General features: G+C 45.7%; 2 protein-coding genes across 2 annotated transcripts in view; one reads left to right on the forward strand and one right to left on the reverse strand.

Annotated features, from left to right (window-relative positions):
• The window catches only part of GAS7 (growth arrest specific 7), a 160,143-nt gene that overhangs the window by 109,672 nt on the left and 34,787 nt on the right, over positions 1-15,684 (forward strand). The gene's annotated exons all lie outside the window — the stretch shown is intronic.
• Positions 1,561-15,353, reverse strand: LOC134523321 (uncharacterized). Its single transcript, XM_063352134.1, has 2 exons — positions 14,859-15,353; positions 1,561-14,709 (listed from the first exon to the last, which is right to left on the reverse strand). The coding sequence occupies exon 2, from the start codon at positions 10,154-10,156 to the stop codon at positions 9,173-9,175; it is 984 nt and encodes a 327-aa protein (XP_063208204.1). The 5' UTR covers positions 10,157-14,709; positions 14,859-15,353; the 3' UTR covers positions 1,561-9,172.

Here is a 15,684-nt window from a genome sequence, read left to right on the forward strand (position 1 = left end):
AGGTAACAACATCATCCACACATCTCATAAATCTCAGCAGAGCTTCCTTCTAAGAATTTTTCCAGTTTTGAACTCATGTAAAAATTAGTTTCTCCAGCCACCTGCACAATGGCATCCCCCAGCTCCATGGTATGTTTGTACACTGATGTGGTAAGTAGTTGCAGAGGTGTGCATGCTCTTCTCAGAAAAGGAGAAGAAAGGTAAGGCACTGAAAAAGATCCTGGTGGAAGCTTGGTTTTCACAGCAGAGTCTTTGCACCTTGCCCAAAGTAGCCTAACTCTGTTAAAAAATCTCAGAATGCTGTGTCAGATGTTGGTGCATGGTATAGACCAGCTTGGTGAAAATCATAGAATCATAGAATTGCCCAGGTTGGAGGGACCTTTCAGATCATCTACTCCAACCACCAACCTAACTCTGACAAAAACCATCACTAAACCATATCTCTAAGCACTGTGTCTACTCAGCTTTTAAATACCTCCAGGGATGGAGCCTCAACCTCTTCCCTGGGCAGCCTGTTCCAATGCTTAATAACCCTTTCAGTGTAAAAATTGTTCCTAATATCCATCTAAACCTCCCCTGGTGCAACTTGAGGCCGTTTTCTCTTGTCCTATCGCCTGTTCCCTGGGAGAAGAGACCGACCCCCCTGGCTACCCCCTCCTTTCAGGGAGCTGCAGAGAGCCAGAAGGTCTCCCCTCAGCCCCCTTTTCTCCAGGCTGAACACCCCCAGCTCCCTCAGCCGCTCCTCACAGGATTTGTGCTCCAGACCCCTCAGCAGCTCCGTTGCCCTTCTCTGGACACGCTCCAGCCCCTCAGTGTCTTTTTTGTGGTGCCGGGCCCAAAACTGGACAAAGCCCTCGAGGTGGGGCCTCACCAGTGCCCAGTACAGGGGGACGGTCACTGCCCCAGTCCTGCTGGCCACACTGTTCCTGACACAGGCCAGGATGCTGTTGGCCTTCTTGGCCACCTGGGCACACTGCTGGCTCACATGCAGCTGGCAGTCGACCAACACCCCCAGGTCCTTTTCTGCCGGGCGGCTCTCCAGCCTCTCCTCCTGGGCTTGGAATAATTCTCCACGTGCTATGCTACATTTAACTGCAACTTGCCAGAAGAAGCATTTTCAGCTGTAGAGGACTTTGATACAACTTTGAAACCCAAGAAGGGGAGTTGCCAGTACTCAGAAAAACATAATGGTGAATGGACTGGAGTGGACGGTAGAAGCAGCAGGGTGGCACATCACAATCTGCCACGTTTAGATGTGAAGGGCAGGAGGTTTTACTCCATCTTGCACAGGAACACCTGTGCTAGACTTCTGCAGCCAAAATAATTAGAAACTCAGCTTGGCTTCCACTGTGCAGTTAAGCCTTTGACCCTCTCCTATTCCTCAGAAGTGGAATGGAAGCTTCAAGGGTATCAGTGAGGAGATTTGGTTTCAGACTGCTTTTGGGACTAAGAAGTAGACATGACATGCTTTGTGCCTCAAGCTGTTATTTCAGGAGTTCCTGTTAATTATAAATAAAATTATGTCAGTACAGTCTGCATCTTCTGCTGTTTCCCTGGTCAGCAATATGATGCTGAAATCACCAGATAAAAGCAAGTTTTCTCTATGGTGAACTGGACAGTATGTTAGGAGTATCCTAACTTCTATGTTATCGCAAGTAAGTGGAAGTCAGAGGCTGTGTGCACATCATCAGATCCCATTTTGCTCTGGATGTTGTTCCTCACAGCATCCGCACTGCATTTGTGCCGGGTCCCCCCAGCCTTCCGGGGTGGAATCACTCAACTCTTGTTGAAGGCAGAATTTGAAAGCGATTCAGTGGCTGAAGAGAGACGCTCTTTGAGAGGCAGGCTCTCGTGCACTGCAAATGGTGCTGCGGCCCTGCCGCGACATGCCCTGGGCCCCACGTGTTCTTCCCCTTCCCTGACGTGCGCTGCGGATGCAGCTCCAGCTTCAGGGGAGAGGCGCTGCAGCCTCCTGAGGAGCGTTGCAAATGCTAAATCCCCAAGAAGAAGAACAAACTTAAAATTCCTTCCACTTGAGGAGGGGGGGTGGGACACGTTGGGGTGGATTCACACGAATCATTTGAGGGCGGTTTTGAGCAGCATTTTCAAAAGTAAAGAGCTGGATTGCTGTGATGCATTCCTGCTTGGCTTTTCAGTGCTGAACCTACTGGAAAGCCCTGGCAGGGTGCAGCCCTGCCTGCTGTGGAGGTGGGCGGGAGGCGATGCGAGTTCCTTGGCTGTTTTGAAAAGCTGGGCTTTTCTGAGAAGGGCACCGGTGACTGCTGACACCCCTTAGAAATAGTCTTTCAGACCATTCAGAGCTGGGAGAGGCGCAGCTCTGGAAATGCTTCGGATGAGTTGCAGCAGCGAAGCGGGGTTGGGGCACACGCAGAGCACCATCTTGCCTGTGTTGCTCTTCCTGGGCACGTGCCGCAGGTAGGATGCATATTGCCCCTTCCCAGGCCCCTTAACGGGCAGATTCCGAACCAACGGCCCCGTCAACAGGAAGAAGACCCAACAGAAGCCTGGGGAAAACATGAGCTGGCCCCTGCGACTCAAAGGAGAATGCTTTAACCAGCATAGGTGGTGTTTGTGGCGATGCTGAGAACTGCAGTGAATGCAGCCTGGGCTGTCACACGTCACCCGCCCAGCCTGGGCCAAATCCTCACTCACTCTGGCTCTTGTGCCGGGAGACTTCTGCCACAGTGGCATCCCACTCAAATTATATTGGCACCTAATGAGTCAGTGATGGCTGAATGAGGGTTTTATGCCCTCACTTTAGTATTTCAGGGCTAGGCATCTGCTTTGTTGGCTGCAGATACCACTTTGCATTTGTCTAATGCTGTGGAAGCTAAGTGTTACCTTTTGATACCGCATACTATATTTCGATTATTGATTTTGGACTGTCATGCAACTTGCGGGAAAACACAGCATTTCAGGTGTACCTATTTCAGGCGTACCTATTTCAGCCATAAGATCGTGTACTCTGCAGTGACCTATGCAATAAAAGCACCATCAATGGATTTGAGGAAAATCTTGGTTTGGTTTGGTTTGGTTTGGTTTTGTGTCAGGCAGGGACTTCCTGCAACCAGCGTACATTGTAAGGTGGATGTTTAATACAACCCACAAGCCCGAAAGCCTTGCAACTTGTTAGAACCATTTAGAGCTGAGCCTTTTCACACAAAACCCCATACTTTGTCACATAAGACTAAATGTTTGTGTAATCTACTTTAAAAAATGGCATTTCTGCAAGTTTTTCTCATATGCTCATGTGTTTGCTCATATGTTTTTCTCATACTGTCCCACGGGTCCCAAACAAGAAAGTCTTGGGAGTGTCTGGAATCCCAACACTGCTCCTGCTATGATAAAAGCAGAGTTAGCCCTTTATCGACAGTAGCCTGCTCTACCTAGCAGACAGAAAGCATTGCCCTGTGGTGCTTGTCCGGACTCTGTCTTTCATTGCAGTGCCCAGCAATTGTTTCCTCCTTTGAAGGAAGTGCCTTCCAGTCCTTCATGAGCTCTGCCTCTTTCCTAACTCAAGTCTGATAAAAACCCAGTAATCAGTAGGTTAGTAAAACTTAACAGCATCCAAGGAACAGTTAATTAACGGTTTCTTATTTGTAAGCAAAAACCTCATATCAGTCTTGTGTTTTGCAAATGAACACCTCGTTCCACGTTCACTGTTTAGGGTTTTGCACAGGGGCTTATGTCCAAGAAGCCAAAGGCTCATTTTTAATGACCACTCCTAACTCCGTTAAAGTCAGGGGCATGAAGCCTTCCTCTCAACAGCCTTCTACATCTCTTCCCACCCTGTATTAGTTTTCAAGTGTACCTGCCTGTATTTCTCTCTTTTTTTTGGTACCCTGCAGTTGTGAGTTGTGGGCCCTGTCTCTCACCTGAAGTTGAAACAAGCCAGGAAAGCTGTTTTCTTCACAAATCCTTCCTGGTAAAAGCATTTATATTCACCCAAAAAATGAGCAAAAGGTGGTAATTCCTCTCGGGCTGCACAGTCAAGCTGCAGATTCTTGTGCCGAGGATGTCAGAAGTTTGCTTAACTCTGAAACAGATTTAGGCTGTTGGGAGAAAGGTTTTACTCCAAGCACTGCTGGAGCTTGAGATTCAGCTTCTGGTGGCAGAAGGTCCCGCAGCTGTCTGGGCAATGGCAGGAGTTTGAGGGAAGGAGCACCAGGCGTGTGCCGTCTGCGCGCTCTTCCCCAGCTCTCTGCGGATTTCCACCACTGGAGACGGAACACAAAGCAGCAAAAAATGTGAGTTTCAAGAATGTGTCAAAGGTCATCATAGGCTCAGATTTGCTCAAGTTTGTGGTTAAAACAGGACGCGCCCCAGCAAGCCCCTGCAGTCCTCTGCTTTTGCGCCATGGGTGAACTCATCGGTCTCGTTAAGAGCACGTGCATTTATACCTGACCTGAGCTCATTTCGTTTACACTGGAGATCCGAAGAGTTCAGACTGAGAGGCTCCAGCTCTGTTCTGGTTACAGACAAGAAACACACTAAGAGCATGACAAAAGCGTAGTTAAAAGACCAGTCATTGAGACAAACAGAAAAACAAGCAATCTAATTAGTAGCGTAATTAAATCTATTTATCACACTAAAAAGATTGCTAAAAATAGCACTGAAAATGAATCTACAAATTCTCCTGAACTGCTTCTAGGTGTCTATATTTTAAATACAGGAGATGATGTTACGTTAGGCATAGCTTTTCAACATATATTTCTTTTTAAGCGACTTGCTGCCTGACCAGAAACCTGAGGATTATTTGCCAGTGCGCTTTCACCGTCCTGCAGTTCAAAACCATTTCTGCATCTTACAATGCAGTTTTTGGAGTGCATGTTTCAGTCTTCAACACCAGATGTCAGTGTGTCTCCCTTTTTGCCTTGGAGGGCTTCAGAAAGGCATGTCTTCATAGACTTGCAGCCGTGTCGCTTGAAGATTGCAAGGTGTGTTACTAGGACTGGCGATGGACCATGTGCAGGCACAGACCCAACAGCATGGAAATCCATCACCCAGGCCTCAAACATGAAAGCCGCTTGCATTTTAAAATCTGGCTTTATTGCCATAATTGACTCATTCTTGCTCAGTGTCAGTCTACAGTCCCTTGATGTATCCCAATTTGGAACAGTGCAAGGGAAGAGGAAATAACAGGCCATGTCCTGTGATGTCCCATGTGACACATTTATAACTACATCATTTTCTTTTTATATGACCTTGATGTACAGTCAGCAGAGGACGCCACCAGATCTGTATCCACATTGCACACCTTACCTCAAGCATTACTGCTTAATCCTAATCTGAAAATTTAGATAGGATTTCATGGAAAAGAATTGCGCTTAAAGCATCCTTCTAGGGCAGAACGCTGGTGGTACAGCACAAGATGCCTTGCTCAAGGAGGAGGACATAACTTGAATCTAGAAAGAAGTGATGCTGAACCTTCGTATCGCGGAGGACTACAATCTTGGAAGCACCAAAGCACCCAGCACCTCCACGTGCCAGGTGGGTGACAGGGTCTGGTCAGGATCTTCTATCTTGACTCAAACCACAGAAATACTAATGTCACATTTCTTACTCAAAGAATTTTGCTTGTATAAATTGCTGTCTCAGTCCTTATACAAATGAAAAAAAATTACAAACATGCACTGGTGAAGTATTTATTGTGGGGACAAACAGTCCAGCCTCGCTGGTTAATGCTGCATGCTCTGTTTGCACTGTTTTTTTCATAAGTCCCTGAAAGTAGAAGATGAGAACATCTAGTTCCAATTTTATTTTGACTTCCTGTTTTATAAAGTAGAAAATCAAACAGTCTCCTGGAGCTGCAGCATAAATTATAGCCTTTTTATTTACAGCGCTATGAATTTTTTTTTTTTGTAGACTTAGCAAATGTATTAAGACTGTGTCATTTTTCTCTGCTTGTTTGCTCAAAGAGACCAAGACTCTCTTTTTCTATCATCAGGTGCTTAGATGTCTTTAATCCGACTTCTCCAACGTCGCTCTCTGCTCACAGATCCAGGCTTCGGGAGCTCTTCTCTCTGCCCTTTCACTTTCTGGCAAGTCTATTTAAAAGGGACAAAGGTTGCTGGATGGTGGTGTGGTTAAAGTGGAAAGTGGGAGTCAAGTCAGGAAACCCTCTTAGCACTGCTCACAATTCTCAGGAATCTTTCATGTTGGCTCACGTTATGATTAAAATGCCCGCAAATGTGTTACAGTTGTATGCTTAAGAGTGTCATTAGCTGCCTGGTTGCTGTGGTGTTACATATGTTGAAGGAAGATGTGTAGTCAGTGCCTTTTTTGTCCTTTATTGCTCGGTGCTTTTCCTCAGTCTTCTCTGCTGCTAAAACAAGTTCGTCTCTTTCCTCCCAAGTCTATGAAAAATAAAAATTTGGGTTAGGTCCAAGGTCGATATAGTCCAGTATCCTTACAGTGACCAGTGAGTACCAGTTGCTTGGGGAGGGTGGGAGAAGAAAGCTTTGTAATGAAATACGTTGTGATTGGTCCCTAGATTACACTTTGAGCCCCTGGTGATCCCTGCTCAGGGACTGTCTTCCCCAACAGTGTCAGTGTTGTATTTAAACAGCCCTTCACAGATTTTTTTTCTCTCATGAGCTGATTTTGGAACTCATCTAAACTTCCCATAGCATGCAGAAAACAGCTGCACAGCACAGTGATGAAGACATGAAGCGTCTCCTTCTGCTTCCTACTGGTCTGTACCTCTCCAGGTTAATTTGTTGTCTTAGTTCTTGCGGAAGAAGAGGCAGTTACCTGCCTTCTGTAGTCAGCTCATGGTCTGACAGCTCACTATCATGTTCCTTCCCTCCTGCCCCAATCATTTGTGGTTCGGGATGAGCAGTTCTGATCCCAAAATCCTCCTGCTATGTGCCTGACCTAGCTCTGCTCTGTCTTCTCCAGGTGGGACAATCAGAACTACACAAGGTATTGAAGATGTAGGCTCACTGAGGATAATATAATGCTGAGTGGCTATTTCTTTCCTAATAAACCATAGCACTTTTTTATTTATGTTGCTTTTTCTCCTGACAGTTCCTGGACTTTGCAACACCTTGTCTCTGAGTTAATAGGAACTTTAGCCAACAACTATAAGAAAACAATCTTTTGAACTTGTTGCATATAATTTTTTTCTGTGACGCTTATAGATGCTGTTAGCTCACACAATAACATTGAAATCCAGAGAAAGATCTGTATCTTCGAAAATCTTAAAAGAAAACAAACATAACCTTCCCAGTACCATACTGACTTGGTACCGGAAAGAAGGCCTAGAGAAGCAGTTTTGGCACAAGCTAGTAGTAAAAGTGAGATGGTTACAACACTGAAGTAAGATACTAAATCCTTGCTACCATCCATGTGTGAAGCTGTCAGAGAAGTAACCACTGAAGTGTTGACTCTAGGCAATGGCTCCAGCACAATGATGCTCTTGTCAGAGTAAATGCTCTCCTTGCACAGATACTGCCTCTGCTGGTTTTGCTCTGTACTTTTTTTAACCATCACACCTACCTGTTTCTCACCCAGCAAAGACACCGCTCCACCTTACCCTCTGAGCTACCTGTGGCCACAGGCAATCATTTCTTTACCCTTTCTTCAGGCCCCTCAGTTCCTGCCTCAACCATTCTATCTCATTGTCTCCTTTCAGAGTCAACCCCTTCACTTCCCACAACTCTGTCACCAGTAAACAATTCTCCTTTTGACCTCCCTATTTCTTCCTGCTTTCTCTCCCACTGTACATCACTTTGTATGTCATCCAATGGCATCTCCTCATCCAGCCACCTCTTCTCCCACCTGACTCGCTGATGCAATTCATGACAGTTATTTCCTGAGTTCCTTCAGCTGCTGTCTCCCTCTCCACCCTGCACTCTTTCTCTCTAAACACTACATCTACTTTGTTATCCTGCGACATCCGTTCTTGTTCCTAGAAGACTTCAGAGCTCCAGCCTCTTTCTTCCAGCCATAAACTAAAACATGACAATTACCAATATCAGAATCTGGTTGTGAATACCAGAATCCTGCTCACTCCCAGACCTCTGCCTCTCCCATGGATCTTACCTGGATCTCATCTTTGCTTTTTTTGCTACTTTACTATCTGGAAGCTGCTGACTGCCTGTTTCTTGATCACAACTGGTCCTGGTCTCTTGTGGCACTTTACTCTCTCTGATCATTGCCTTACATTTAGTCTCTCTCATCTGTTGTATCTCTGTTTTCCTCTGTCAGCCTTCACAGGGTCCTCTTCCCCCTTATCTCCCTCTTTCTACTATTTCTTTTGCTCAGACTGTCTCAATACTGCATTTCATTGATGGCTCATTCCCTATCTCTTTCCTCTGTTGGTCTGTTATTAGGCAACCTCTTGCATAATTCACCATCACATTAATACAGAAAAGTCTCAATGATGTAGCTTTCCCTTCTAGACCCACACAACTACTCACTACACTGTCCTTGCACACTTCTCATTCCTTATCCCGTTCACCCAAGACTTTCATCTATCCTTCCTGTATTTGTACAGCTCAGTAGGTTGCTCTGTGGTTTGCAAGGGCAGTGGACTACGTCTGAGCTTCTCACTGCTTGCCCCATGCACCTCATTGCACCAGGAGGGCAATCAAGAGATTCTGTTTCAGGTTGCAAGGCTCCCTGTACTGCAAAAGGCGACAAGAAGGAGCCTCCCAAAGTTTACAAAGGCGGCCTCAGTACTGAGGGGGTCACTGTGCTGTGGTACATCCTAAGGTCCTTGGCGTTCAGGCCCCTCCTGACTGGGGTCTCTAGGCCCCTCCAGACCTCAGACTGGAGTATTGGCTGGAGGATGTTTCCCTTTCAACTCAGAGACAAGGTCTTCTTTCTGCCTAAGTGTGTGGGGAGTTGGGATGACTGATGTATGGCCATGCATCTCTTTAGAGTCACAGTATCATTTAGGTTGGACCCTGAAGATCTTGGAGTCCAACCGTAAACCTAACACTCCCAAGTCCAACACTAAACTATGTCCCTAAACTCCATGTCTACACATCTTTTAAATACACCTCCAGGGATTGTGATTCACCCACTTCCCTGGGCAGCCTGTTCCAATGTTTGATAACTGTTTCAATGAAGAAGTTTTTACTAATATCCAATCTAAACCTCCCCTGGCACAACTTGAGGCCATTTCCTCTTGTCTTATCATCTATTACTTGGGAGAAGAGACTGACAGCCACCTCATTTCAGGTAGTTGTAGAGAGCAATAAGGTCTCCCCTCAACATCTTTTTCTCCAGGGTGAACAGTTTGCTCAGCTGCTCCTCCTAAGACTTGTCCTTCAGACCCCTTACCAGCTTCATTGCCGCTCTTTTGAGGCAGTCCAGGACCTTCCAGGACCATCTTCCTTGCAGTGAGGGGCCCAAAACTGAACTCACTATTCGAGGCGTGGACGATCACTGCCCTAGTGCTGCTGGCCACACTATGTCTGATAAAAGCCAGGATGCTTTCTTGGCCTTCTTGACCACCTGGGCACACTGCTGGCTCATATTCAGCCAATACTCCCAAGTCCTTTTCTGCCGGGCAGCCCTCCAGCCAGTCTTCCCCAAGCCTGTAGCACTGCATGGGGTTGTTGTGATGCAAGTGCAGGACCTGGCACTTGGCCTTTTTAAACCTCATACTGTTGTCCTTGGGCCAGATCCCTCTGTACAGCCATCCTACCCTCAAGCAGAACAACACTCCACCCAACTTGGTGTCATCTGCAAACTTACTGTGGGTGCACTCAATCCCCTTGTCCAGATCATTGATAAAGATACTAAAGAGAACTGGCCACAATACTGAGCCCTGGGGAACACCACTCGTGACCAGCCACCAACTGGATTGAACTCCATTCACCACCACTCTCTGGGCCCAGCCCTCCAGCCAGATTTTAAGCCAGCGAAGAGTACTCCTGTCCAAGCCATGAGCAGCCAGTTTCTCCATGAGAATGCTGTCAGAAACCATATCAAAGACCTTAATAAAATCCAGGTAAACAACATCCACAGCCTTTCCGTCATCCGCCAAGCAGGTCACTTTCTCATAGAAGGAGATCAGGTTTGTCGAGCAGGACCTGCCTTTCATAAACCCATGCTGACTGGGCCTGATCACCTGGTTGTCCTGTATGTGCCATGTGATGGCACTCAAGATGATCTGCTCCATAACCTTCCCAGGCACTGAGGTCAGACTGACAGGCTTGTAGTTGCCTGGATTCTCCCTTCAGCCATTCTTGTAGATGGGCATCACATTTGCTAACCTCCAGTCAACTGGGACCTCCCTGGTTAGCCAGGACTGCTGAGGAATGATGGAAAGTGGCTTGGTGAGCACTTCTGCCAGCTTCCTCAGTACCCTCAGGTGGATTCCATCCTCGATACACCTAGTGCTCTCCTGAAGAGTCTTTCAAGAGTCTGCACGCCTCTGCAGGTTCATGCACTGCTTCCAAACACTGACCTGGAGCCAGCCAACGGAATTCTGGCACGAGGCACAGGATGTGCCTGAGCAGTTCTTAACTTGCAGCATGGTATAGAAGGTGGCTTCACCCAGCTGGGCTTCAAAGCATAGAGTGCCCTTCCAGTGCACAAGTTTGCCCTTGGACTGTAGAGAGGGGGAGGCTGGAAGCAACACCTCTGACTGATTTTCAAAACAACTACAAAGCAACTTAATATGTTGACTAAGAAGAGAATTAAGGCGGTTACTCTCTGATTTTTTTCGGTTGTGGAATTTTGAGTTCAGTGATACTCAAATGTCTGAAAAGGGGAAAATCATTTAGGCCACACAAACTCCTTGGTGCTCCTTCCCATCCTATTCAGCTGTCCTGGGGATCAGAGCTAAGGGTCCTGCTTTGCAGCGTTCAGAGCAAGCAGGTGCCAATAGATCTGCAGAAACACCTCTCAGATTTTGTCTGCCTCCCCAAAGCGTCAAAGCTTAAGGCTTTAGGTGCATTATTTATTCCTTATAAGGTACAAATAAGAAGACTTATGCTGTGTCTTTCCTGCTGCCTTACCGCTCTGCATAGCTGTAACCCTGAGCCATTACCAACCCCCCTCCCCTTTCCTGACTTTAAGGATGCTACTGGAAGAATGCTAACACAAATGCATCAAACCACCTAAAGGAGGGGATTGGTCTGGAAAGAACAATTTAGAGAAAAAAAAAATAATTATATTTTAGCCCATCTTTGGACTTTTATATTTATTGTCTGAATCTTCAACATTTTGGTTCTAAGTAATAAATAATAGTGATGACCCCATTACTCCGTTGCTTTGAAGAAGCAGTCATTACTGTCACCTTAGTTTCACAAAGTAGAAACTGAAGTACATGGAGCTGTCATGACTTTTGCAAAGCTACCCAGCGAGGTAGACGTTATCTTGTGTAAAATTTAGACATCCCGAGTCCCAGTCCTCTGCTCATTGTGCCCATGAAATTAAAATGTGAGTGTGCTTAAACCACATACCGACCGCTTTAAGTGGAAATGTCATTTGCCTCCTCTCACCCCTAAACACTATCTGCCTGACAGAGATGGTGGTGTAAGACAAAGGAGGCAGAAAAAAGCTGAAGAATTAGCTCTAGTGTAATTTTTTTAGTTGCTTTCCTTAGTTCTTCTCCGTGGCGTTTAGCACACTCTTTGCTAAGCTTCACTGTCTGCCTGAAGAGAGGGCTCTGCAGTAGGGCAGACTGCTATTCCCAAAGCATTACACAGAGCCAGACTTAAACACCAGCCCTTAAACACAGAGGCAGAGAGGGAGCCAGGAGCACTTGGTCAGCCTCATCATCTCTGCTGTTGATGTGGACCACATGGTTTCTGGGGTTAGGGGTACACGTCACGTAGAGTCTGCTCTCCACATTCAAACAGGCCCCAGTTTCCTGCAAATTGTGCCATTTTTCTGGCAATCATACGGCCCTCCAGGCAGGGAGACTATGGCACTGTGAGGAAAGGACCCATGTGGAACATGGTAAAATCAAACAAGATTTTGGCATCTGGGTAGACAGACATGGCATCGTGGGTAGACAGGACTCTCAGTCAGCCCCAGAGAGGGTGAGCAGCCCAGGACTGCTGTTTGGCAATGTCTGCAGACATGCTGCTGGGCTTAAAATCAGAGCTGACTCCAGAGAAGGCAGAGAAACAAACTGAACAGCAAACAGGGAGAACAGTGAGAATTTGGCTGTGATGGGACAAAATAATCATTACAAAGTGATGAAGATGATGCACAAGGAAACTTCGAGGCCTGGTTCTGTGGCAGCTCCAATTTAATTTCCCGGAGCTAATTGCAATGACATAGTTTACAAGCAGCTGCTTCTCACTGTAGTTCTGTGCGGCTCCAGGAATCATTGCAAAGATACCTAAACACAACATGACATTTAGCACAGCAGATGGCTTGTGAGACTTGAATTGGCAGGCTGAAAAGCTCTGTGTCCAGCTCTGGAGCCCTCAGCACAAGAAGGACAGGGACCTGTTGGAGCGGGGCCAGAGGACTATGAAGACAGGCTGAGAGAGCTGGGGTTGTTGAGCCTGGAGAAGAGAAGGCTCCAGGGAGACCTTATAGCGGCCTTCCAGTACCTGAAGGGGGCCTACAGGACAGCTGGGGAGGGGCTGTTTGCAAGGACATGGAGTGATAGGACGAGGGGCAATGGTTTAAAGTAGAGCAGGGCAGGTGTAGATGAGACATTAGGCAGAAGTTCTTTGCACTGAGGGTGGTGAGACAGTGGCCCAGGTTGCCCAGAGAGGTGGTGGAGGCCCCATCCCTGGAGGCATTCAAGGCCAGGCTGGATGAGGCTCTGAGCAACCTGATCTAGTTGAAGATGTCCCTGCTGACTGCAGGGGGGGTTGGACTAGATGGCCTTCAGAGGTCCCTTCTGACCCAACACATTCTATGAAATAATTAAAAATCCAGAATTGTGGTTGCTATGAAAGCTGAAATAGATGATGTCAGTAAAATAGTCTTGATTTAAAAAAAAAAAAAAGCAGTAATGTCAGGAAGTGTTTTACAGATCACAGAGTTCCTCTATTGGAAGCTGAGATTGATGGAAAAAAGTAAGAAAATTTCTGAAGCAAATGAAAGGAAGAAGCTGTGTCCTGAAAGGAAGGATAGTTCCTACAAAGTTGAGGCATGTATTGCAGCCTACTTAACAACCTGGTACCCTGGCCAAATCATAAGCCAATATAGCAATGGCAGATGGGAATGCAAGAGTGGCTAGGAAAGTGAGAAGTGCTATGCAAGACCCACAGATGGTGACACCGCAAGTCCCTAAATGCAGGTTCCGTCATCAGTCTGTTGTGGAAGTGCTAGTAGAAAAGCTTTGACTGTTGCAATGGGGACTGCCAGCAACATCAGATGCTGGAACTAGAGGGATATCAGAGGTGTGGACCAAGAGACAACACGTTGCAAAACACAGATGTAGTCAAGTGGAAGCGGTTTGCTCTACCATGCAAGTGAAGAAGCTGACACTGGCCGGGGGTGAGGGGATTATGCCCAGAAAGTTATGGCCTTCAGCTTCTTGAGGAGGTCATGGTTTGGCATTTCTCGTCCTCTGCTGTCCCACACACTCCAGGTTGTCTTCAGTTTTCACCAAAGACTAAGCAGTCACAAAGATCAAGACTGCTGAAAAAGGTACATGCCTGCTGGTAGGACTTCCCTTCCTCCAGTTCTGGTATGAGCCATAGGTGTACGGGCCATCCAAATAGACCCAGACGCACAGCAGCATCTTTCCATCTCCTGTAGGGATGCCATTACTATGGTATACTTTGGCCAGTAGCTAAAATAGACCTCCTCCCATCCCAATCTCAACACCCTAGAGGGAAGATGACTGTAGTTTAAGAACAGGTTGTCACAGGATACTTTGTTTATCTGTACTATTAAAATTGTCTTTTCTCTCTTTTAAAAAAAAAGTGGTTGTTATATTAATTCATGTTTGCACTGGAATAAAATAGAACATTAGCGCTGGAGTGTCTCCCAGGCATCCAACCTTCTGTAACGTGTCTTTTTCATAGGATTCAGTGAGGTGGCACATGTGGGACTCTTCGCCTTACTTCTCTTCTATTTGGTGCCTTGGGAAGTGAGCATGTCAAACACGACCTCTCTTAATCTACCAGGTTTATTCTGTATTTTAAAAAATACAAACTAGTATTATTGATTGCAAGATACAACTGACAGAGAGCTCTCCAGACTGGAGTGTTTGTACTTTACTACTTGAGCCTTTGAGACACAGACTTTGGTATGTAGAGGCAATATATTTAAACAAAGAATGTAAGTACATTTATAATTAGCATATAGTTGACATCTCTGGCCATAGAAGGAGGCATTGTGTCTGGAAGGTTGTGTTTTATGTAAAACATAAAAATTTAGAGCATGTCTCACAGCAGATTATTAAGATTGCGTAAACTTTATCTGTACACATCAGATCAGTTATCACACTAGATCTAACAGGAAAACTATTAAACACCACAATCTGTTTTGGGCTCGAAATTCAATTTTTTGTCATACCAGTTTTGATGGAAAGCAAAATCCTTAGCAAAGACAACTTTAAACCTGTGGGAGTCAGGTTTTAGCATGTGTTGTCTCTAACGTCCTGAGCGTGAACATCCCACCTTGTCTTGCTTAATGGACTGACTCAGCAGAGAACAAACTCGCTGGGACCACAGGAGGACGGGCTCTCTTATCGAGAGGGAAGAAGCCTTTAGCTCACACCAGTCTTTCTTATACGGGAAAGGCAGCGGAAATCTGGGGAATAAAGGTGAGCAATTGATTGATAAAGAGAAAAATCCTATTATTAGGTCTACACAAGCATAAAACCAAAAACTAGGTTTTTGTTGTCTGATAATTAATCTATGTGCAAATTGGGTAAGTAATTTACATAAAATATCACTTACACACAAACACCAAAATGGGTCAATCTGTCTCCTCCACCTCGTGTTTCATCAGAGCAAGATCATATTTCTTGCCCGTTTTCTCCAAGGTGTTTCTGTCTCTCCAGTCTGTGCATGTGTCATCTGGCCTCTGTCTCACCTCCCAGGGAACTGCTGCAGCTTTTCTTATCAGCTTGTCCGGCTGCAGCATCCCTCCTTCCAGCCTGGGGCTCCACAGGGGGTGGAGGGCAAATCCCGGGAGGACACCTGGCTGCAGACCTTCACCTTCCTAGGAGGAAAGTCAGCTGTTTTCGCTGACTCTTTTTGCATCCATTGTCACTGACTCCACTAATATGTTTGAATCGTTGAGTCTGCTGCTGTCTTCTAGACTGCTTAATATTTTATTTAGAACTGAGGAGCTTGTAATATTTCCGTAAAGATACATCGTATGTGTGGCCATCCAGAATTAACAACTGTACTTCAGTAATGTAATAAATAATGTTATATTTTTATGATGAAACTTGCTCATTTATCTACTTACAAACATGCTTTCTGAAGGAATCCATGTGGCGATTATTTTTATCAGGCCTCCAGGGTCTGCTCATATAAAAAGAAATTATATAAAAAAAAGTTTTTATAAACCGAAAGAGGCAAAAAGACCATACGCATAACAGAGAGGGGAAAAGCACATAGCAGTGACTGCTGTTGAAAGCACAGAAAACTGGTTTCTTGAGCATTTGAAATACTTTAAAATGCAATTAAAAAGTAAACTATTTTACGGAGAAACAGCAAAACCTTACAATTTTCACATTTTTAGCACCCAAGTAAAATGCATTCTAAACCACTTCAG

The sequence above is a fragment of the Chroicocephalus ridibundus genome, chromosome 14 (genome assembly GCF_963924245.1).
Source record: "Chroicocephalus ridibundus chromosome 14, bChrRid1.1, whole genome shotgun sequence".
Classification (NCBI taxonomy): domain Eukaryota; kingdom Metazoa; phylum Chordata; class Aves; order Charadriiformes; family Laridae; genus Chroicocephalus; species Chroicocephalus ridibundus.

Excerpts from the sequence above, each read along its gene's own strand:
- LOC134523321 (XM_063352134.1), bottom strand. The coding sequence starts at position 10,156 with ATGGAGCAGATCATCTTGAGTGCCATCACATGGCACATACAGGACAAC.